Source organism: Amphiura filiformis, chromosome 3, assembly GCF_039555335.1.
Source record: "Amphiura filiformis chromosome 3, Afil_fr2py, whole genome shotgun sequence".
Classification (NCBI taxonomy): Eukaryota; Metazoa; Echinodermata; class Ophiuroidea; order Amphilepidida; family Amphiuridae; genus Amphiura; species Amphiura filiformis.
Genome location: NC_092630.1, coordinates 41171092 through 41195472, shown reverse-complemented (window position 1 = coordinate 41195472; position 24381 = coordinate 41171092). Strand labels below are relative to the sequence as shown.

Genomic DNA, 24381 nt, shown 5'->3' with positions numbered 1-24381 from the left:
GTATTTCAACCGGAATAGCCCATTATACCACCTGTGACATCATAAAATCACAGAGTACTATCAAAACAGTTATAAGCTTACTTATAACAGGTGGTGTTATACTAGATTGCCATGATAAACAGATATACTTATAGCACAGGCGATTTACACATTTAAATCACCGAATACGGGCAAGAAATTATAACAACTACTTGCACATTTCCTACAAGGCAGTCAAAGTGCATAGATAATAGGTAATTGTGTAGTAAGCTCTGTTGTACACCTGTATATTAATTTAAAAAAACCACATAGATCTACAAAAATGTATAGAAGTCAGGACTGCTTATGGTATTGTAGACATCAAGGTATGCAATCAATCACCAACCAACCACACAAAAATGTTTTAATCACACATATGCATCAGGTATATAATGTAAAATTCAACACATTGAGTGCTTACGTATTGTTGATGTAACAGCACTATATCATGAAATAGGCCACCACAATTTTTGATGTGTGATGTGATTTAGCAAAACAAGTTAGATACACCGATATTCAATTCTGAGATACTACTAGTTCTTTGACTGGGGTAGGAGATATCAATGAAATGCTGCCTTGTCTCCATTTTGAGAAAAATGCATATACTGGCCTTATAGGGCTTTGTATTTAAAGCAATATTTCACTCATTTAGGGTTTAATGGGCATCAGTCTATGCTCTCACTGGAAAGCTCATTAGTTTCTGAGAAAATGTTAATATCAAAATCGCATTTTCCTCAAAAATGAAGATGAGACAAATGCGGTGTTATCTTTGAAATTACTGATGCCACACCTGTCACTTACAAGTTGTTAAACAAAATGTAGTGTTAAAAGTGTATCTATTAACAAAGAAGAAATCCTACTCATATTGCTTGATTACATCAGGCATAACAAATTTAACTTAATGATTATTTTGCCTATTTCCTACACCAATGCTTTGGGATGCTTTAGTAATTGCTTGCACAAACCAAAATCTCCTGATATCATATATGCTCAGCGACAGAAAGACGTATCTCTATTAGCTGCTTGCTGTATGTATGATTATCTGTGAAATGCATGCACTCATTAATGCATAGGAGTGCATAAGTACCTGTGTCATATCGCAGGGAATTTTTACATACAGCAACTAATGGACATACAGCAGCTAATGGAGATACAGCTTTCTGCTACTGAAAGTGTACCTGTCACAATACAATACACGTGCTGTGTGACATATGAAAGGTGTCAAGTAAAAAATTATGAACTGTATTCATTGCAACATTTCTTGGTTTCTCTACCTTTTATAGAATGCAACCCCAGTAATTTGTGAACCCAAAAGGTCTTCCAAGCCCTACTCATTCCATATGGGGCGGTTTTGAGATGCCTTGATAATTGACTATTCCAGTTGACATCCAAACACCTCCTATGGAAAACATAACCTTAATCTTCCACACAGGGAGTGTGAGAATTTCAAATGGGGGGTTACCTGAAGGGGTGATTCCATTTGAAATCTACACTCCCTGTGTGGGAGATTAAGGTCATGTCTGTCATAGGGGTGTATCAATTTCACAATAGCCCAATGATATGGAGGTACGTCTGGAACTGCCACATCAAGCAGAGATATTTTTGTGCTGCTAATCTTTTTGTTGTAGGTTGATAGAATTGTGCCCATGGTTCCCTGTGCTGGAAATACAGTATATAAACACCATTAAACACACCTTCCAAAGAATGTAAAAATACTGATCCCATTTGTAATTAAATATTCCTCTACATTTTCCAATCATGCTAATCGAGTACAAAATTTCAGTATTGAATCAGTCAAAAAAACAAACCATGAATTGCAAAGGGGGAAAAAGATATTGACAATACATGACATAGTGAAATTTTTACACTGTTTTACTTCCCACTTGCAAGAATAACCATTATTAAAACTGTACAAGCCCCTCAGTACACACATGAAAAGACTGAACGCATGGTATTTTCTAACAAAATATTCACAAAATATCAAAATAAAAACTACATGGGCAGAGTTGTCTAGTATAAGGACCCTAATACAAACATAACAACATCATCACATGAAAAATATGTATGCAAACTCTGTTTAAAAAGTACAAGGCACTAGAATTGTGGCCATTAAAAAAAAGCCTGCTGTATCATCACCACCACACCTCATGAGTACATAATTTATGGACAGTTGCAAGGTGTATACACATATTATGTCATCTAGACTTGATTTAGTTTTAGACTTAACAAGCATTTATGCTCAAGTTGTTCGAGGATTATAATTACGATGAGTTTGAGAACATCCAATGCATTGTTGAGTCTTCAAAATCATGCCTTGATGTTTTACGCTGATTTTGAATACTGCTGAACTGACCAACCAACACACAATTTACAATGTTTGAGCAACAGGGCTAATTCAGTTTAAATCCATACACCCCCTATGGAAGACATGGCCATAATCGTCCAAACTGGGGGTGTAGATTTCAAATGGAGTTACTCATTCAGGTAATCCCATTTACAAATCACACTCCCTTTGTAGGAGATTAAGGACATGTCTTCCATATGAGTGTGTGGAATAGCCCATTAGAAGACATGGACCACTGCCTCAAAAGCAAGTTTCTGAATGATCAAGGTAATTCTTATTAACTTGTCACAAGGTAGGTAATCCGAGTCTTTAAAAGCTATTGAGTTTATTTAAATCACTTGTTTCAGCATTTTAAGTCACATAACCCTTGCTTTCATGTAAACAATGAGCATCCCATCAAACACAAATTATTTTTGTAACAAATTTTTTTTTTTTGTATACGATCCACTTATAAGAACTAAACCTCCAAGGGTTTCGAAAATTGCCGGAAGCAACTGCCAAACCTGCGGGAAAAGTGGAGCCCAATGGTCATTATGAAGAAGCCATCAGCCAAGATGGCGAAGTCTGAAACAAGTAAGTATTTTTGGATTTGGCAATCAAAAAAATCTAATCAAATTTTTGTAATAAAGGTTGCCAGAAAACTTTCAATGTTGAATTGTTTCAGAAGCAATACAAAATGTTATGATCTTTGTATAACACAAAAGTTAAATCTTGTACAAAAATAAAATAAAATACTGTAACTTCCATTTCGTTCACAACATCAAATGTCATTAAACATTTTGGCAAAATTGTAAAATGTTCTAAAAACAATTCTGTGTTTGCTTGGATGGGCACAAATGTAACTCTGTTTTAAATATTTAAGTCTTCGATCACTCTCTCTACATGTGTTCAAAAAGTTTCAAACACACGCATCTAAGAATTTCAAAGTATCTTCTGGGCAATTCCATCTTTTTGACACAAAGGTAGGCATCATGAGTAACCAAGACTGTATTTTCTCTCTTGTACATGAAGTAAGTCAGAGACTATTTAATAATTTTAAAGTCTATAATTTGGGTCTTGTCCTTGGCATGATATTAGAATTTGAATATCATGACAAGGCTAGACTTATGACTTGCTGCATGTCAGGGAGAAAGGAAAAAGTGTTAGTTATTCATGTTACCTCCTTTTGTCCAAAAACCATGGAATGACTCTTCTACTTCTTCTGATGCAAATGTCTGAGGTATTCAGCAGCGGTAATGATACAAATTTGGAATACTAAATGATAAAGAGTAATATATCTGTCTACATGTGTACATAGATGAATAAATGCAATAACAACATATCAATGAATCATATCAATCCCCCAGTATCCCATCGTATATACAATGTACTCACATTGCATTGCTTATATATACATACTATACAACAACATAAGAATCCATCGATCAACCAGACCAATGTCAACCTTTTAGGTGTATTGAAAGGCTTATATTCCACAAGGAAGAAAGCTATTTACAGAGTTCAGAAACAAAGTCAAATTCACACGACTACACCTGTGATGGGTGTAATAATGTACAAACATCAAGACCCAAATGGATCAAAAACAGTGAGCCTTACGGCTATTGTGACTGTAATTCTTGTAGAATATACGCCTTCACTTGCAAGATATCAAATAATATGCATAAGACTATAATATTTACAATCATGACCAAAATTCTTAAGAGTTAAAACATGGCATTGCAATTAACAAGATGTTTGAGTGAATAATTTTGAATTTCAAATTTTAAATAAATTGCAATATTCACAATAAGATCTTAAAAAAAGAAAAACTGATATGACCCAATCATGTACCTTTTTATATTGAACCAAGTACTGTTTCTATTTATATTATATATTACATTATATTACACAATTTGTATATTTTTAAACATAAAAAACAAAAACAAATTAATTATTGTGCTTTAAGCCACTCTGCAGTTAATAAACATGTTAATGTTTCAGTCAAGGTTGCTTATAATATATTATTCATTTTCACCTCACAAACTGGCAGGTTGCCCTTATTAGTATGTCAGCCTTGTGTGATATATCAATCCTGTGATATTTTTTTCTATTGTATAAACCAATAGGGTATATCTAATATTATTTAAACATCAAGAGTTTTGGGCATAATAATAGAAATGCATCACAAAGGCCCAAATCTATTGCAAGGTGACACATTCAACACTTCCTGTTAAATTATTTTATAATCTCCCACCCATGTTGACTCTGAATAATTACTTAATTCGGCAATGTACTGGAATGCATACAAGATAATAAAAACATGTTTTCATTGAATACAATGACTTATATTTCCCAAATTAATAGTCACAATTATTTTGGTACTCAATCCTGGAGCTGAGCCACGGGCTGAGCCATGTCAATCACCTACGCAGGTTAGTTTTACTTTTGATCAAAACCAAGTTATGTATCATCATAATCCAAGTTATTTACCATTTAACCGTAGTATTCCAGATTGTTTTCTATTTCAATCACCATTAACCACCTGGTTAAGTAATCCATTTATATACAACCAAGTTTTCTATTACTTTCATTTAAAGAATACTTAAAAATATTCATGTTTGTATCCACTGGAATTATTTTTCCCATCACTAACAATTTTTTAAATGTATTTAATTTCATCTTGTAAGTTTCAAACTGAAGATGTTTTGCATCTCTTACCCGACTAAACAGAAATGGAAAAAAAATCACCAACAGGTAGGTATATTATTCACCAATTAAAAAATTACACAAACATTGAACTAAATTTGGTAAATGAACACAAAGGGATAAACAGAAGAATGTTACTTAGCAGTCATAAACACACAATTCACCACAACAGAACATACCACCACCATAGCAGCACATCAAAAGGGCAAGACATGTATGAATCATAAATATGGCTGCGATGAAGATATCTACTTCAAAAAGTTTTTAAAGTATTAAGTAGCTATGTCACCAGAGCATTAATGGGATCACACTTTGCAGATTATTTGAAAAATTGTATGAAGTAAATGCCAATATGAAAACCTAAGTATTATCCATAGAAGACCTGGGACTCCCTATACGGCCACATACAATCACGCCGTCAAGTATAGAAAGAAAATTGGGGGTGTTCGGGTCCTTACCGACGGTGCGCGGAGACGAACGAAAGCAATTCTGCGTCTCATCTGAAGTGCCTTGGTACTCGTGTGCATGTCGCATCAAGTGCATCTCTCAAATGAGCCCATCATCCATGTGTGAGAATGAAAGCCTCGAGCGCATTCCGAGGGAAACCGAATATCCCCAATATTTGCTCCATGCCTGTATCAAGATGGCTTTCGAGTCCCAATTTTCCTTTTCCAATTCTGTGATACTACCAAATCAAATATCATTTTCGATATAAACATGATAAAGGTATGAGTCAGCGTGCAACAATGTGCAACAATTTTGAAAGATGCAATGATCAATCTAATTTACGATTTTAGTGAACCATAGATTCACATGTAACTCTCACTTGCAAGAATGTTTTATGTATCTCCAAACAAAACAAAATAGAAAAGACAAGACAAGCACAATTAGCAACTGAAAAGGCAAGACATTGATGAGCAGTGGTAAGACAAATATGCTACATGAACACAATATTGTTGGACATCATTCGGTGTAGTCAATGTAAGAGAAGCAATTCATCTAATTCAGTTTGATAAAAACATCTTTTCTCTCTTTCCCCTCTCCATTGTTTTTATAAATAACAGGCCATATTTTGCAGCAGACATAAATTACTTTGCTGCTTACGTTCAACCTAGGCAACCATCTACCTTATTTGACCATAGACCCTGAAAATCTTTTCTCAGGGTTTTGATTTGACCTAAAGAGCCCTTCTCTTCCATAATAAGTGGCAAGGACTTTCCTAACTTACAGTAAATAATAAGTGCCTTCTTAAGATGTCTTGCATAAGACTATTGGGTGCAAAGACTTCCACAAATGCATCAATGATCTTAAATACCACATAATAGGTATATTACACTGCAGTTTGCTCCAATGTATCTGGCTGCAGATGCATACCCCATGTATGTATACCACCAAAAGGAGCTCCCATCAAGGGGGAGGGAGAAACTAAGTTCCAAAATTTGTTAAAATGCACTGCAAAAAACAAAACAAAAAACCAACAACTTAAAAAGCCATCAGTAAAACATTGTCTAATATCCAATTCCATATTATCAACTCAAAACAGTACTGAGTATCTTTATGCAATTTATAAATATCCATTATTTTACATTTCAGAATTTTGATGAGGTTCATCCCTGACGTAAAATATAAATTGTAATATATGCAGTCCAATAGAACTTGACAAGAGTGTAATCCCTCCTCAGGCTTTGAATTCCTCTTGAGGGCCAGATATTGCTCAAACAACCAATCTACTTTCCACCTCTTAACTGACCAGAAATGCCCTTGCACCAATTTCACAATCTGGACACCTGTGTCCATCCTTTGTGTATAATGTTGCTGTTCATCATCTCCTGGGTCTACCCATATCTGTAAGACAACCCTACCTAGGGCAGATGTATCTTCTGCAGTCATAGACACACATCCAAGTGCCGATCAGTACTTCATGCCTCTTGGAAGACTACGGTAGCTCCAGTTGTGATCAACTGTATCCTGATGACCAGACCCAACCGATGCCGTATCGTAATAATAATTGCGAATGTTAGACCCAGACATGGTGTGCGATGACCCATGAACGTTGGTGGCGGTGTTTGGGTGTAACGTCTTGGGTTGATATTCACGTCTGTTTACAAGTGATAAGAATGGAGAGAACATTGGTTAGTTAACGGTCATTTATGATTTGTGTGAAAGATCACCATGGCTAACAACACAACACAGCATTTGTAACAACAATCGATCAAGCTGTAATTATTATTTCACATATTAATAATAAAGCCACTTCTCGCTCAATTATTGCCAGGACGTAGCTATCAAATTTTAACCGCAAGACTGATTTCTACGTTTTATACAGCTTGGTAGATTGCAGTATTAAAGCAACCAGACACAAAGCACAAAAACACACACACAAACAAACTTTTTGATACCAACTGTTTTCTGTCATTTCATCTGAAATTGTCAACACAAGCTGATTAATACGAAGACACAGGGGAACACGTCATGTTATTTCATTGGTTTAAAAAAAAAATGATTCAATGTATTTACCTGGTCATTGGTAACAAACTTTATTTCATTTTGACAACATTTTTTTACTTCAGACACAGGAATCATTTCTGAGATGAAAGCATTTTGTAAGTTTTATTTATCAATCCCAGATTTTTGTTACGTATGAGAAATGAATTATTACATGTACTGGTAGTAGTGTTATTTAGAAGTTAGGTAAGTACTCGCTACAAGTTCAGTTTAATGATATAGCAGTTAAGTTGTACATTGGGTACAAATTTAAATGAACATGCCTGTATCTTATGCATGTGTTAACTTATTCTCTTCATCTACAAGTTACTTGTTTTAATTTATATTAAGAAAAGAGAAACATTTTCATTAAATGGCATAATTACTATCTATTTGGAACATTTCTAGAGCATACAATTTGTGATCAAGTTTGAAATAAAGAGCAAGAAAAATGAACAAGTAAATTTGATTGGTAATGATCAATTCTGATAAAAGTTGATATCTTACAGATACACTTGGCTTGTTTGCTGACTGTTTAGAACCATTCTTTACAAAAAGGACATTATGTAAATATTAATTTTGGGTCAGTAAAGTGTGTTAGAAACTGACCATGCTGATACAAACCTAATCAATTCAAAATGCAAGAATCACATTCAAGATGACTTATTAAATGTTTGCTTTAAAAAGTGCAGTCAAATTGTTTTCACTGTAAATTCTACATGCAATGCATATTTTGAAATAAGAAACATGACCCCTCCTTGTTTTCACAGAATTCATGCTATATAGCCTGCACCTGCTTACCCACAAAAGCAGTTTGTCTGTATACTCCATCTGAACTGATGTAGGAAGGAAATTGAAACTGACCACACCACAGACCAAAGATATAGCTGTACACTGAAATCGGTCATGGTTTTAGCTATACTAGCAGTTATACCAGTTTTACAAAAACTCAAAATGATTGTGTCCTGATCAGTCTTTGGTTGATTTCTGCATGACCAGATGTATAATTAATTATGCCAAAGGTCATTCATGAACGATACAACCATTAACAGACTAAAAACTGGTGTGGCAAATGCAATTAAGTTACTCCATACATCAATCCAAACAGAGTCTACAAAATGTCTGCCAAAAATGAATGAATGATATTACTGTAACCTTTTTAAGAAAGAAGGCAATGATATTTTCATGATATGATAGCATTGATTTATGAATCAGTTAGTTTAGATGTGTCACTTGTTAGGGAATTGAAGCAAAGCAAAAGCATAGTTGGTTGGTATGATGTTTAGTGTTGTGGTTGTTTGGAAGACCCTAAGAAAGTGGATGTAAATCTCATCTGGAATGCGACTTGTCTGATCCTATAACCACCTGTCTGTGGCAGAGAGCACTGATTGATAGCCAATCACCTGTCTGTGGCAGAGAGCACTGATTGGTAGCCAATCACCTGTCTGTGGCAGAGAGCACTGATTGGTAGCCAATCAGCTGTCTGTGGCAGAGAGCACTGATTGGTAGCCAATCAGCTGTCTGTGGCAGAGAGCACTGATTGGTAGCCAATCAGCTGTCTGTGGCAGAGAGCACTGATTGGTAGCCAATCAGCTGTCTGTGGCAGAGAGCACTGATTGGTAGCCAATCAGCTGTCTGTGGCAGAGAGCACTAATAAATTAGCCAATCACCTACTCCCAATGTCAGAATAATACAGCACTTTTGTTTGAATTAAAATATTTGAAATATAGATTAATTGTAATTCTTTAGTTTGACAAAACTTGTAACAAAGTTCAAATTCCACATTCAAGTCTTTATGCTTGTTATTGCTAAAACATGCCAAGTATATTGACATGCAACTTTCATTCTGTTAGGCTGACGTATACCAAAAATACAAGTTTGGAAGTGATGGCAATGTTTTTTCACAGTTGCGCACCAAGCGTGACGACAAAACACAAATGTACACTCTGCACAATTAGCTATAAGACAAAAGTGTGATTCAATGTGAATCAATGTATGCTAAACCAAATTATAGCGCTGTATAATTCTGGAATATTTGGGAGTGTCGAAAACAAGCCTTCACTATTCGTTTTTGTGGACAGGTTAAATAGAACATTTAACAATACTTTAGTTCACTTCAAATTTGGTAGTAACGACTATGCTTTTTTGTGGTTTCTGCCACGGACAGACCACCTTTGTATGCCCGTGTGTACGCTTTGTGCGATTAACTTTACGCATGCATGCGACCAGTGAAATAAGGACCTACATCACTACTGAACACGATGTGATCCAAAGTTCAGCTAAAGAGGCAATAACCCATTATGGAACAGTTAGTGGTAATAATAGCTGGGAAAGATTTACATCCTCATTCTCAAATCAGAAATAAACCAAAATAGGTAAATTCATGAGTTGATTTTTTTTATGTTGTTGATGTGTGGGGAAGCAATATGGCTGGAATTTTTGATATTTTGCAAAGCCGACAAAAAGCAGTGTATATAGCAGGTGTAAAGCAGTGCAATGCAAGTGCTTTTATTTGCATGTAGTCTTGAATCCACATTTACAATGTATCTATCTATGTGCATTTGTTCATCTGTTTCTTGATAGTATTTGGATTTATGTACAATTGCAGCATACGAAGAGGAAATCTGCAAGTTTCGTTGTATCTCCGATTATTCAACACAGCATTTTTCCTCTAGAAACACTTGATTATGCCAGACATTGGGTTCAATCACAAGTCAACAAAATAACCACAACAAACTATACTTTCTTTCACCTTGAGTTTGGAAGCGACGCAGGTGCATAATGGTCACCCCATTGAGTCGATTGTGCTAACCTAATCCCGCAAAGTGTACTTGTACATGGGCGATTTGTCGTAGCACTGATGTCACTACCAAACTCAAGATGACACAAAGTATAGCTGGAATTCTATGTGCAATTCAGTGATGGTCAAAATTCACAACAATGCAAATTACTGGTGCCAAAACTGCAAACAAACAAGATTCATATTGCCTTTAGTCCCTGTTACAATTCGGTCACAATATTTGCTAATGCAGCATATAAACACATTTCAAGTTAAACAACCAGGTTTAGATCGGCTTGTTGAACCAGTCCGTAAATGATCAGCATCTCATATTTTGTGGGATCATGGTGCTTATCGGCAATTGCAAAAGGTTGGCGATGCTTAATTCTCTCCACGCGGGTGTCGACTGCAGACGACAAGTTTTATCAAAAATTCAAAATTTCAAAAATTTCAGAATTGAAAATTTCATTACCATATTTGGAATCAGCATGAAAAATGCATTAAAATGAGTACAAGCAAGTCTAGTATTGATTCAGCAGTTCTTAAGATAGCTCGTGATATTTTGAGAAAATATTTCAAAACTTGAATTTTTTTCCATTGAAGCGCATGGCTAGCACGCAGAGCATTAAACACTTTCCCGAGTTTACATATGTTTATGAAAGAAGTAAGCTACTGGACTGATAGAGTTATGAATGGGGTTACAAGGAAAATTAGCAGAATAGAAGTGGAGATCATACGAGAAATATGGACCAATGGTTGTTTCCATTTTGGTTAGCCAAAGTAGGCCTGTAATACTTGGAAGGCTTCTACTTTATATACTTCATTCTCATTTGTGTTGCTGCTGTAGGAGCTTCTTGGATAGCAAGTAAAGACATAAAACAAAGGAAAATCTTGGCTTTTTTTTGACATTTTTTTTACAGCAATCACAAATGCAATTATTAGTGATTAGTGAACACAGTGCCGACCACAAAAGTATCCATCCCCTGGCTGCGTGGCTTACCCAAACCGATATACTTGTGGCCAAAGGCTGGTCAGGTTCTTCAAAAGCAAAAAGATAGAAAAAGCAAGCACTTATTTAATACTTGAGATGAAAGATAAAAAAGAAATAAATTTTATTTTCAAAGATTTCTCACGAAACAGGTGAATCTGCAACTTACACCACAATCATTCACTTGCTGTGTTTTCAGACAATATGATTGAAATACAACCTGGCTAGTCATAAACTGGGAATAATTTCTCAAGCATACTTTGATCATAAAAAGGTCTTCAAACAGCACAACAATGTAACATGTTTGGCACAGCATACATATTTCTCATAAATACAATGTATGATATGGCAATATCAGGACTGCAAAATACAAAACAAGTTAATGTATGCTGCAGAATTGTCCAAAGTATTATAGTTACATAAATGTGACCTGAGCTCATTGGACCAAACTGTAGAAAATTATACTTTGTCCCACTGGTAATCCAAACACCACTTTTTATAATCTTGTACCATTAAATATGCGCGACCATACAAAAGATCAACTTATCATCTACGCATGCATGCAGGCCGTAACATGTCACAAGACTCATAGGTGCTAACTCACAAAAGGAAACCAACTTTTGAACCCTGTCCCAAAAAAGGTGTTAATCCAACAATAGGAAAACGAAAACATTCCACATTATTGTACCAACTTCTGTTCAATATTAGTCTACTTCTGTGAGTATGTACCAATGTGATGTTGGATATAATAAAGCAGATAAGTGGTGGATGCACGGCTTTATTTTCTTTTATTAGTAATAAGCACTTCTGACCTTATCAACCAAGACATTTTCCTATCAGTTTATGCCATACCAGTGCTCATTTGTAACTATCCTGGATCGTTTAAGTTTTTGTCAAAAGGAATATTAGGTAATTCTTAGCCAAGCTGGAATATTTTAATGCTTGTAGCTCCGTGATCAAATACACATACGTATAACGCGATCCAAAAGATTGCATGCACACGCCTCACACTGCATACACAATTAGTATGTTACATGGATGCAACATGTAAGTTCCAGTTTGTCCAAGAGTTACCTAATTTACCTAGAGATTATTCGAGACCTGCTCTCACAAAACCACGCACAAAGTCACCAGAGCAATGGCCACTAAATTAAGAAAGACAAACGATAGTGCAATCCGAACATGTGATACACCATTTTATAAAGCTCTTGTAATTGCAACATTTTAGAAAAATTCCAAAATGACAATTTCAAACTTTGTACTGGTTTTATGGTCGCAGGTTTCATTCGACTAATAACAGCGATGCAAGTTGCAAGATTGATCCTGTTCCATGAAGATTAAAATCATTCCTTAAAAGAGAGATTAACATGCTGAAAAGAAACTAGTATTAAAGTAGTGCAAGCAATCGCTATAAATTGTGTAGAGGTAATAGGTTCAACTGCTGGGATAATCCTTCAGATTATGCTAGTACGATAAAGAAAATATCATCACCCACACATACTATCGTGAATGGGATTTGAAATTTTCCAATAACATTTTATTAAATTTTCATTTGTGACACAAATTTAGTTTGGAAGACTGGTAAAATTATTCTCAAGTGCAATTTTATTCAACAAAACCTACAACAGAAATGTGAATTATGCTAGAAATTCTGAAATGTCTTCAAAATACCCGACATTTTGAAATAAAATCAGTCACACATGTCATACTATATAAGTTGGTTTGTGGTTGTTATTATTTTATACTACGATCAACCTGAGGTGTTAAGAGATTCTGTGCCAAAAACTACAGTTGCACTAAAAAAAAACTTTCAAATTTCCTCTAAGGGTTAAAACTGGTAACTATCCATCCTTCTCTGACAATTAAAGTTATGTCAGTTACCACACACACAGAGAAAGAAGAGGGTTTATTACGTCTGTCACAGCAGACAGACTTTGAATGGTTATTTTATTCATCATAAACAAAAGAGGTTTGTAAATTCTGTCACTTCAGACTGAATTCCATTCTTGCACAGCACACATTTACCTGCCCACACTTTTTTAGTGTGATTAAACCTCCATTTCTAATGCCACTATGTCAACAAATGAATGGTTAAAAAAGGAGGAGGCAGAAAATAAACTAGTTACTTCATATTTGAGAATACACTAATTGATTTCAAACCTTCTGACAAAATTGTAATAACATATTTTGAGTAGATCATCGTTTATCATTTTCAAAAGGCTAGCCATCAAATGATAACACACATCAAGCAGTCTGCACTTACATAGCTTAAAACACATGAATGACATCAAGCTCTACTATGGAATCAAAAAACAAGCTATCAAATCCAATAAATAGTGGCTTAAAACTAGAAGAAAATACCTGTCTGTCATTATAAATGTCCTTGTCTTATACTAAGTAAAAGCAAAGTGAATTAGAAAATGATAAAATGATGTTACTTGTGTAATAGTCTCATGCATGAGATGTGCATTACAGCTTGTCTTATGCTGGTCATGAATAATTTCAAAATGATTATGCAGGATGGAATTTTTAATATTTGGTAATAGAAAATTGGTTTTTGACTAATGAACACGATCACAGTTACCTTCACAAGGATGATGATCCTGCTTGTGATCAATAACTCTAAGTAAGTTATAACAAAATCGACTTTCAACAAGTCTTTTAGTCTATATATCTACCTCCAGTCACCGGAACTAGCTTTGAAGTTCAGCATGTGCTGCGTTGATCTAGCGTTGTTTCTTGCATGTACATATGCGCCACTTTGATCGCGCACATAAAAGTATGTACACGCACCAAGTAACGCTAAGCTAACTTAGAACACGCTCGCTGAACTTCAAAGCTAGTGCTGCTGACCGGAGGTAGATATATTAGACTATAGGCCTATATACAAATCCATCCTGCACAAAATTATGGCAGTTAGTGATATATCATTCATATCGCAGCAATGATGATGGCATGTATGATGCGAAGTTTATTTCCCTATTTTTTATTTTCCGCCCAGCATGCAATAACCTGACAATATCTTGGCAAATATTTTCAACTTTTCTTCAAAACCTTGTTGAGCTGTTACCTACCATTTCCTGCATATTTCACTTTAAGTTTGATATGCCCCTACTCAGTATTAGTAATAACCAAGAAATCCTCAAAACATGTTGATGATAATAATTCTTTTACACTAATCCAAAGTTTTGACTAACATTTGTTAATTCATTGTCAATTCAATCAAACATTCCCAATGTATATCTGATGCAAAAAGAATCAATTTGATCAACTAAACATTTCCAATGCATTTTGGATGCAAGTAGGAGTCATTTGAAAGCATCCAGCATGCTATCCATGCCGTACCTACCAATCTTGCCTGGCCTATCATAATTGGACATGACTGACCAATCTCATATCCCTGTATGCATTTAAAGCTTGGTGAGATACATGGATGTATTTGCAGTCTATGAGAAAAACCAAGTAATTAATATTACATACTGCACAATTTGGAAAAGGTTCCATGCTATCATTTTGCCGAATCATACAAACTCTGGAGGCCGAGGATGCAAACCTGCCAGGATAATGGCAAATTACATGCTTCAGTTGTTATAACACTTTGATAGTTTTTGACAGTAAGGACACTAAAAATTCAATTTAATGGCATATAAGATAAATTTTGGTTCCACTGATAGTGGAATGGAAATCAAGGCTTTTTTCGTATATATTTTTTCATATAAGGTATGCATAACAAGATAAAAATGAGTAATTAATATAGCTGTAATACCTACCCATTACAGGTGGCTTCCCTGATCGTCGTAGCAACAGTCTGACCTTTGACCCACCACTCTTGATTGCAGCAATCGCTTCTGTATGGAGCATACCATCCGTGTTGTAGCCGTTGATTTCTATTAGTTGATCACCAACCTACATGGTCAAATTCATCAATTAATGTTTGTAAGTAAAAAGTTAACTTGCTTTGGGTGAAAAGTAACAACATTTGAGTACACTAACATACATGCAATATGCTGTGAACTTGATAAGAACATCTATGGGACCCAGAGAAAGTCAAAGCTAGTCAATCAACACACATTAAGCTTAATTTTCAAGTTTTTGTCCCAAATATCAAGCTTGTGAATAAAATATCACACAATAAGACAAGGGAGATTTCTATATTGCACTGTGGTAACGATCAGTTATATCTTATTGAAGAAACTAATTATAGTGTCACCTTTTTGACAGCATTTTTTCTAGATGGGAAAAATCTCAGGCTTTTCTGTTCAAAAGTTGGCTACCCTGTCTACTCAAAAATTGATTATAGTATTTTTCCTTTCGGCAAGTCAGAGACATTAATGTATTGATGCAACTGTTTTGCACCCATCCAGGCAGTGTCTTTAAATGTGTGCATGTGAACACCAATGTTTTGAGCAAATACTCCCAGTATGAAGCTGTGCCTAATAAAATAAGTATTGAGGTCATTGGTTCACTAAGAGCAAAAATACTATACACTGTATGTTATCAATGGAACACATATTTTACCTGATCCAATTATGCTAATATTCTGCACAATAAGATAATACTAGACTTACCATCATTCTTCCTTCTTTGACTGCAGGTCCATCTATGGCCATACGTAGTACAAATAATGGTGTGTTCTGATATTCTCTACCACCTCGTATACTGAAACCAAATCCTTTAGGACTTCTGCCTAACTCAACAGAATAGTACTCTCCTGGCTCTATCTGATCCTGTACAAGGCAGTCAAAATGAAAATCACTCGTTAATGTGTGTTACTTTTTATTTAACTTCTGCTTTATACATAGCTATACAGAGTGCTTTGTAGTTTCAAAGCTGTGACATTTCTGTGACAAAATATCAAACATCCAGGTATGAGAATGATCATCCAAAAAAAAACCCTAAAAAGTTTGAAAAAGCCTGAAAAAGCAAGTGAAATTAGGCTACAAACGGGCTGAAATTAAAAGAAAGTGCGGAAATTTGGACCAATAAAAAGCCTGAATTCAGGCTGAGAATTCTCATGCCTGAACATTAATTGCTTAATGCACTTAAAAATGCACTTGAATCATAAATTATTTCATACTTGTCGGAGTGTAATAAAATTACATAAGATATAGAGCGTTTTTTGTTCTTTCTTTGTTCTTTCTTGTAAGTGAGAAAGAAATCAAAGCAGGGTGTTAATCTCACAAAGCTTTTAGCACTTTAATCAGAATGCAGGTCTTGCACATTTTGTAAGTTGGCCTTGGATGGAACCTTGTTCTTTTGAAAAACTGTATCCAGCTTGTTTGCTACAGCCAACAGATTACTTACTTGTACTGGTTGCCTATAGAACTGATTAGATGACTGCGGTGGCATTGTATTATGTGTTGGTATAGGAGTGGGTTGCTGCTGCTGTCTGTTCTCAAACCTCCTAGGCTCTGTTGCTTCATGAACTGGTCTGCTCCACTGGGCTGGTTGGGCATACAGGATTTCAGCTCGTCTGTTGGTGGTGTGCAAAGAATAAATAAATGAATTGTTAATTTTTGTCTGAAACACAAGCTTTTAGCCGTCATTGAGTATACTTGAGCACAAGTGGGATAATTGAGTACGTTCACACACCTGTCTAGTAACCAAAGAAATATTTGGTTCTGAAATGTTCTCAACAGAAGCTATTCCCGAAATGTCCAAATATAGGCATACAGATCTAGAATCTATGCTACAAATGTTCTGTTGAATTATTTGAGACTTAAGTCTGTAAATTAATGTAACATCCATCATCATTATGTCCAGATCACTGTCAAACATAAGAATCAATGAGTATTAGTATGTCAACTAACATAGAGCATCAACATCCATGACTTCAACACCATGCAATTTTCTTATTAGATTGTCACTCGTTGCATGACAAGTAAATGTATCTGCTTGATTGAAAAACTTCTAGGGTATGTTTGTTACCATCTTTGGGCTCTCACTACTGTGTAATGTTTTCACTGAGTCCCTCAAAACTTCAGCAGGTACACCTTTGTCTTACTAAAACCACCAACTATCGTTAAATTTCGTTCTGCCTTGCAATTACAGAATACATCATTGGATATTTTTTGTCTTCACTATTTATTTACTCTTGTGACATACAGGAGACACAGATCTTTTGCTTTGAGTAGCGGATTGACAGCAACACCCGAGGGAGGGGGAGGGGTTATTCAGTACAAATGACCATAAGGGGATGTGCAGCAATCATGGGTCTCATTTTCGGCCTGGTATATTAACGACTCCTTTTTTGGTATGTGTATGGATCATTTTTTACAAATTGTTCTCAATTTTTTTGTTAAATAGCCAAACTTTGCCTCGTAGATAAAATTTTTGAAACATTTCCTAAATTTTTGAGAAAAGTTATTAAATTTGGCTAACAATTTTGGCTTTTGGTGTATTGATGAATCAACAAATTTCTTAAAAAATTGGTATATTGTTAAGCTGAATTTATACTCAATCGCTTTTGCAGAAAGGCGATTTTCACGCATGCTCAATGTTTACTTACATTTCCAGAGCGTCAAGCGATCAATCGATTCAAATCGCGGAGGCAAAACGACGTCCGCTTTTGCAAGTTGAAGAAATCTCAACTTCCCAGCGATATCGCTTGACACGTGAATGCGTCAACCAATCATATACAACCAACTGGATCTATTATTTTACTAATTAATTTACCTTTCTCGATTGTTAACTTTTGATGATGAATTAATTCAAAGCAATAATTATTGACAGCAACTGATGTTTTAAAATGTATTTTGTGGCATTTAGAATATTTTAATTGTCGCTCTGCAATCGCTATCGCCGTGATAAGTATAAATGCAAAAGCGACGGCGATGCATCGCAAAATTCGGCGATTGCAAATCGCTTTTTCAAAAGCGATTAATCGCATCGCTCGGCGATCGAGTATAAATTCAGCTTTATTGATGGGTCCACTTTACCCAAACCAAACTTGAGTACCCCCCTGGCTGCAACACAACATAAATATATACAATATTGATTGCACCTGCCGAAATACTACATCTTGTCATTGTCTTACCTGTTATTTGGTGGTGACTGTGGTGCCATTGCATTATGGCTGATATATGGGTTTTCTGGTTGCTTTGGTGCATATTGCTGATCATTGTGCTTCACATGCGCTGGCATCGCCATTGCACTGAACATTGGCTCAGAACCCTGAATAACAATAAATTAACAAAAAATACACTTTAAGTTTTAGATTAGAGGACACAACTTAACACTATCAATCTGTATCAATAATAGCAAATGAAACCCTATTCAAAGCACATAGTAAATACTGTAAAATCACAAGAATTTTAATTCTTGTGATTCTTAAAAGTTAAAAGCTAAGTTCAACTTAAAAGTTGTTTCATTTTTTATGTTTCTAATACTACATACGAATATTTACTAATCTGAAGGAAACTTCTACATTTACACTACACACCACACAATAAGTAAATTGTGAAAATGTAATACAATTAATTACCTTTGGTGAATTTGGAGATGTGGCGGCTTCTTCTGGAGAAAGAAAAAATGCAAATGAAATGTATGTTACAAGAAATTCAAATAATCAGTATTTGTACAATATGTTATTTAATGCAACAAATAACTCAATATAGAACTTCTCTTGAGCTATTCCTTGGTTCACCTCAACTTCGGTAGTGACATCAATGATTTTCACAGTTGCACTGCAAGCTTGCATGTATGTTCTGAGCGATTAACATTACATGTGTGATTTGATACTGAGACCAGCGAAATATGCACCTACATCACTACAGAACATGAGGTGAACCAATGTATAATAGTATAGTAGCTACTTGTCCAGTGTAAACTGACAAACTTCACACATGAATTACAGGGTTAATCAATTATACATGGTGAATGTTATACATGGAACTTATTACAGATATTTAATAAACTGTATTTACTCTATTAAACGCCCCCAGGAGCATGACATTTTAGAAAGGGGGAGTATTTATTAGACATCTTTTTTGCAACAATAATTCCCAAAAAACTCAGTAATAAGCTTATAGATCATACTGAAATAACCAACTATGAACTTCTGGTTTACTTCCTGGTTTTTGACTTCTTGCGCCAAAGGATGACATGAAGGAAGTTAGTACAATGTGATTGTAATTACACATGTCTGTTTGTATTTGTTTAACTTAATCAATTTGTGCCATATGATTTTAAATTGCGTGTTCTTATAGACCATTCCTACACTCGGTTTCAGAGAAGAACGGCAGTACCTTGCTCAGATTGACGCAAGCGCCCTGTTAATGAGCAACATATGTGGAACTTTGTTTGCGCCGACCAACGTTTTGACGCATAATCGGCCAACTGCGTCTGTTGTTACCATTGTCAGACAATTGAATCAGCCAATCAGAACCCCACTTCCATGTTTTAAGCTGTGCATGCTCTCAAAATGTGAACAAGTGCCGCTCTTCTTTGGCAGAAACAATAAAACTGGCACTTTCCTGCTGTTGATGGGATGGACATCAGTATCACATCAATATCTCGTATTACAAAATACGAAAGCGAGGTCAAGCAGCTATCACATGAGTATATTTGTATTTTATAATCATGTGATTCTTGACTTCGCTTTCATCTATATATTGATGCTCATCCCATCAACAGCAGGAAAAAGCCAATTATAGGAATGGTCCTTATAGTGCTTACTGGTTCAAGTCTGTGGATATGCCATGTACAGACATTTTACCCAACATAAAAATCTCTCTTGAAAAACATCAAAACTTCTTCCGTATCACAATTTTTCCCAAGTTAGAGTTAACTGATGTGATCATTACCTGGTGCAGCAATAGTGAGTGTAACAGTTGATCCTGTATCCTTAATAATATTGACTATATCTTTATGATCTAACATGGTAATATCTATGTTGTTAACTGCTATAAGTCTATCTCCAACATTAACACTAGGTGATCGGTCAGCTGGGCTACCAGGAATGATGCGACCTATATATATATGGTGAGATGAAATGAAAGCATGAAAATAATGGGATTAAATATAGTTATTATTTTGTATCTTGGATGTAATTTGAAGGATACCATATATGAAGTGATTATATACACTGTTGTAAGTAGAAAGAAAATGTAGTATATTTCATCTCATGATCAATGCAAATGTATTTACTCTCAACTACAATCACTTTCTTTTAAGGGATCTGGAATGAGCGTTTTGAGCGTTTCGACAGTATTTTTTATGGAACATGAGAGCACCTCAGATGTATCGAATTGCATTCTGAATACTGAAGCATGTCTTTCTGATATCAAATAATTTTCATTTTTGAAAATCACAATATAATACAAATTTTATGACAAATTATAAAAATTTGATATTTTTCAAATTTTTGATATATAACAGTCCTCGAAATAAATTTTATAAATATCTAATGATATATTCTTAAAGTGTATGTAGCTGGGAGGAAAAGCCGACGATCAATTGAAAATTTTGACCTTTCATATTGAAGATATGGATTTTTTTTCCCAAAAGACCTAATTTTTTTTTGGTGTTTTGGGGAAAAAAATCCATATCTTCAATACGAAAGGTCCAAATTTTCAATTGATCGTCGGCTTTTCATCCCACCTACATACATCGCTAAGTATAAATCATCAGATTTATAAAGTTTACTTGAGTACTGTTAAATATCAAAAATATCAATTTTAATGATTTGCCATAAAATGTGTATTACATTGCAATTTCAAAAAATCAAAATTATTTGATATCAGAATGACATTCTTCAGATTCAGAATGCAATTCGATATGTCTGATGTGCTCTAATGTCCCACAATAAATACTGTCCAAACGTTCATACCCTTCCCTTAAGCTGGTTTCATACTTTCCTGCCGCTTGCTGCTTTGACAACGATTTTGCATCACTGTGCAGTCGCACCAGAAACGCTAGCGGTGACCAGCGGCAAACCGTCACGCCGCACAACGGCAGGCGGCAGTAAGTATGAAACCAGCATTAAACTATCCAACAGAAGTAGTCAATTATCACAGAGCTCAGGGAAATGTCACCAATAATAAATACATGCTGTTTGCAACTCTATAGTCCATTTAGTTTCCTCAAGGCAGTTACATCAGTACATGCTCCTGTGGACACAGTATTGAATGGTGTGCATTGACTTGAAGAACTGGCATGCAACCAAAGACGGCACTAAGTGTCTACGACAAAGTACTGACATCATTTGCCTTGAGGAAGCTAATTGGACTAGATTTGGGTAAAATTGTGGTTATACATAAGTAATACTTATTAAGTATGTACCAGTATGTAAAATTACTACAAGTCTTGCCTGAAGTCTTTGAGCAAAGCATAAAAAGTTCTGAGCAAAGTATAGCACATTGCTGCTCATATATAGCAAGTCTTGCCAAAAATCTTTGAATAAAATATAAAAACCTCTCAGTTCTGAACAATATATAGCAAGTCTTGCCTCAAATCTTTGAACAAAGTATAAAAACCTATCAGTTCTGAGCAAAGTAGATCAAAATGAAAGTGCAGACAGAACATGCTCTGCACATGAAAGAACAGACACCAGCTGCCCAGCTGAGACAAGAATATGTCTATGAGCTGTTCAACATCAGCATGGAGCAACAAAAATAAGTATGCTTATTAACTTCAGTCACAGAGTAACTTGTGAACCCAAGGTTGGAAGTCTTGGTAGGGAATCATAAACATACTCCAGACACTGGGCTATTCCAGATGAAATCCATACACCCCCTATGGAAGACATGACCTTAATTTCTCACACAGGGAGTGTGAATTTCAAATGGGGTTACCTCAATTGACTCAATTCAAAATCTACACCACCTGCGTTGGAGGTTAAGGGCATGTCTTCCATAGGGGGTGTATGGATTTCAACTGGAATAGCCCATTCTTGGAAACCAGACCCACTGCTGTACTAGAAATCTAACAGCTGATGCTAAATTTGTCTTCAATTCATCATCTAGGATGTTGACAGAGGGATACGATAGTGCAATATTTGCCCAACTGCTGAGAGTCGTAAGCTATTAGATTCCAATACGACTCTTGACGAGCTTGCTTCCATTGAATTAAATGTGATACTTGATAACTTGTTTTGATATATTCAAAAATATCACACTACGTTTTCTTTGATTTCTCATTTTAGGCTTGTTGTCAAATACTACTTAACAAAAATCTGCAAAGTAAGATTATTTTTCTAAATATAGATAATATCAATGCATATTAGAGTCAAATGAAATGTCAAAGTCTTGCAGATTACCAACAATGAAAATCAAATCTCAAATAATAATTGTATCCAAATACCTCAAATATAGTAAATTAAGACTGCATGCTTATAAATCAATAAAAAAATATCCCACAAAAATGTTTGATTTGATTAATCATGAACATCATAAAGAAGTCTTTTGAAAGCTGCTTGCACTTTCTCAGGTCATGTACTCACCGATTTTAGATCCGGATTTAAGCGTGGATGATAAAATAACAAAACCAAAACCTTCATTCCCTCTTCTTGATAGTGTTATGTCATATGGAAAGCCTGACTCTTGGGGAACTTGATTCTGAGGTGGTAGTCTTTGGGGTTGTGCACGCTGGTGTTGCTGATGCTGATGATGAGACTGTTGCTGATGAGGCTGTTGCTGATGTGTCTGTTGTTGATGAGGCTGTTGCTGATGAGGCTGTTGCTGATGAGGCTGTTGTTGATGAGGCTGTTGCTGATGTTGCTGATGAGGCTGTTGCTGATGAGGCTGTTGCTGATGAGGCTGTTGCTGATGAGGCTGTTGTTGGACAGGTTGCTGTTGACGGGGTTGCTGCTGCTGATGATAAGGCTGCTGTTGCTGTGGTTGGTGTGATAATGGTTGTACTGGTGGTTGCTGAGGCCTTTCTTGGGCTGTAATGTAAGATATAAGAAATGGTTTAATCATTATATCATATTAGGACAAAAATAGTATTGATGTGATATGACAACTTCAGTTAAAATGAAAATAAAAATATCCATGGCATGCCATTTTCCAAGATTTTCACCTATTCAAACTCCCGATATATTACTTGGCTATCAGAAGTATAGTTTATGCAATCAAGAAAAACAGGACTTTAATTCAATTTATAACATAAATATTTAAGTTCATTTTACATGTTACAATAAAGTAATAACTCCATCAAAATTAGGCTTATGGTTCTTCAGATTTGATTCTTTTTATACAAAGAAGGTTCTAACTCCCTCAGATGTACCTCAAATATCTCTGCCATCCATCCCACTCATTTTGCTTGGTTGTATTGTATTTGTTTTGCATGTTACTGTAAGGATATGTTTTCATTTTCTTTATCAAAATAACTTGTGGTATCTCTGATATGGTTTACAGGCTTAAGGACACAGATCAATGTTATTCTATGTCAGGAACCATTATATTACCGTCTCCTTTGTAATCCTCAACCTACACAACTGATGTATGATTTTCTAACTAGGCAGTAAATTGTTTACTATGTCAATATTAATCAAATGCATTTCAATTTGCTGTTTGAAGGGAAGTAATAGTAATTCAATTTATATCCGATTGCTTCAATATTTACTATAGATAAAATGCCACATTCGCCCAAATTACTGATTTAAGGGGTGTATCCTTTTTGCTACATTCAATAAAAAATATTATTAAGCAATTCAAGTCAACCTTTAACAAAAGTGATCCTCTCCGTAGAACTGACACAACGGATGACTGTCTAAAGATAACACTTCAGATATTGTGCACATACATCCATCCATATTTTCATTTGAAATGCAACCTTTCATGTACCTCCTAACAAAATCCCATTTCAGTGATTGCATGTATTTATCAAGCCTAAGTACCGGATCTGTGAACTCAATAGCTGAGATTTAGTCAGACATGATTGTTTCTTGACGACTGATTTCTTCATCCATGTGAGGATGGTAACTTGTCTTGGGATGTTTTCAAGTTAAAAATTGTCAAGAGTGATATCAAATAATTCTCAAATTTCAAATATCAATGTAAATTTGAACTTGGTTATATATGTGTTTGTCAAGATTCTCATAGCAAATTTTTATGTATATATTTTAAATACAAAATTGCTTAG

The 24381-nt window shown here is 35.2% G+C and overlaps 1 protein-coding gene across 8 annotated transcripts in view; it reads right to left on the bottom strand.

Moving 5' to 3' along the window:
• Nucleotides 1–6503: 6503 nt before the first annotated feature.
• The window catches only part of LOC140148521 (membrane-associated guanylate kinase, WW and PDZ domain-containing protein 2-like), a 97118-nt gene continuing 79240 nt past the window's right edge, over nt 6504–24381 (bottom strand). For 4 of the 8 annotated variants that reach the window (XM_072170505.1, XM_072170507.1, XM_072170508.1 and 1 more), the window contains 8 exons: nt 22739–23182; nt 20103–20267; nt 18782–18813; nt 18335–18471; nt 16603–16771; nt 15867–16025; nt 15069–15204; nt 6504–7145 (listed from right to left, as the gene is read on the bottom strand). In XM_072170505.1, coding sequence (XP_072026606.1) covers nt 6967–7145; nt 15069–15204; nt 15867–16025; nt 16603–16771; nt 18335–18471; nt 18782–18813; nt 20103–20267; nt 22739–23182 — 1421 coding nt within the window. In that variant the 3' untranslated portion in view covers nt 6504–6966. Of the gene's footprint in view, nt 7146–11310; nt 11349–13661; nt 13692–14647; nt 14745–15068; nt 15205–15866; nt 16026–16602; nt 16772–18334; nt 18472–18781; nt 18814–20102; nt 20268–22738; nt 23183–24381 lie in introns of those variants that run through there. The other 4 variants (XR_011858493.1, XM_072170509.1, XM_072170506.1 and 1 more) reach the window with 4 other exon arrangements.